At 40.2% G+C, this 1,046-nt stretch overlaps 1 protein-coding gene across 1 annotated transcript; it reads right to left on the minus strand.

Moving 5' to 3' along the window:
• Positions 1 to 701: 701 nt before the first annotated feature.
• LOC149842079 (uncharacterized) lies at positions 702 to 1,046 on the minus strand. The gene has a single exon (XM_090000583.1). The coding sequence runs from the start codon at positions 1,044 to 1,046 to the stop codon at positions 702 to 704; it is 345 nt and encodes a 114-aa protein (XP_089856709.1).

Here is a 1,046-nt window from a genome sequence, read left to right on the forward strand (position 1 = left end):
TTGGGTAATTTAACGGGCTTTAAACTATCATAGAAAATAAGATTATAAAATAAATGTTGATTAGCACACATGTGTTGACTAACTCCTGAATCTACAATCCAAGAATGAAACCAAGAAATTACAAGACCGGTTATACCTGCACAGTTTACATTGGAGATTTGGGATGATGGGTTCGAACAATTTTTCACCAGGGAGATAAGTTTTTGGTACTCCTCAATGGTGAACGCCGAAACTGCACACTTGCCACCATAACCATCTTCACCTGCTGGGCTGACTTCATTAAAGCTTACGTTGGCAGCCCCCAATTTGAAGTTGGGATCATATAGTCGATGCGTAGGTGGATATCCTATCAATTTGAAACCCTTCTTTAGGACATGCCTTATTCCTTGACAATGAGAGCATGTTGGGCGAGTTGAACAACCACCTCTCATCTTCTGCACTTTTGACTGTTGGTCACGATGTGCAGAGATCTTAACAGCCAGTGCTGACCCTGAATGGTCAGAAACTGGTGTGGCAACCTTCATGGTGCCACAAGTATAAGTAGAAACCGGAGTATATGAACCAAGCTCATCCCATAAGGATTTTATATTGGTAAAATAGACGGCAAACAAAAGAGTATCCTATTGCAAACGATTTATCGTAGTCTAAATTTGATAAATTCTGGAAGCAAGGCTCTGCGTGTACCTTTCTTAGAGATCATTCTAAACATCATATGCTGAAGTTGCATAGATAACACTGTCAGCAATATCCTTCGAGATATAATTCAATATCCATGATAGAACCATGGTATTACAACGTACCCACAGAGCATGTTCTGATGAAGTGTCAACAAGCTTTTCAATAGTTTTATCAATGAAGCCGAGCTTGTTCTTGGCACATAACGCCATGGACATAGCTCTACTCCAGGTGGCATAGTTCTCCCCTGTCAATACTTGAGAGACAAGCACATTTCCTACATTATCAGAATGATGCATATAATATAGGCCGGAGACATTCAAAGTTGGAACAGTCTTTGAAGCATTCGACTTTGCTGAGTTTTCTGTCAT

Source organism: Nuphar pumila, chromosome 3, assembly GCF_984573655.1.
Source record: "Nuphar pumila chromosome 3, dmNupPumi1.hap1.1, whole genome shotgun sequence".
NCBI classification, from domain to species: Eukaryota; Viridiplantae; Streptophyta; class Magnoliopsida; order Nymphaeales; family Nymphaeaceae; genus Nuphar; species Nuphar pumila.

Excerpts from the sequence above, each read along its gene's own strand:
- LOC149842079 (XM_090000583.1), bottom strand. The coding sequence starts at position 1,046 with ATGACAGAAAACTCAGCAAAGTCGAATGCTTCAAAGACTGTTCCAACT.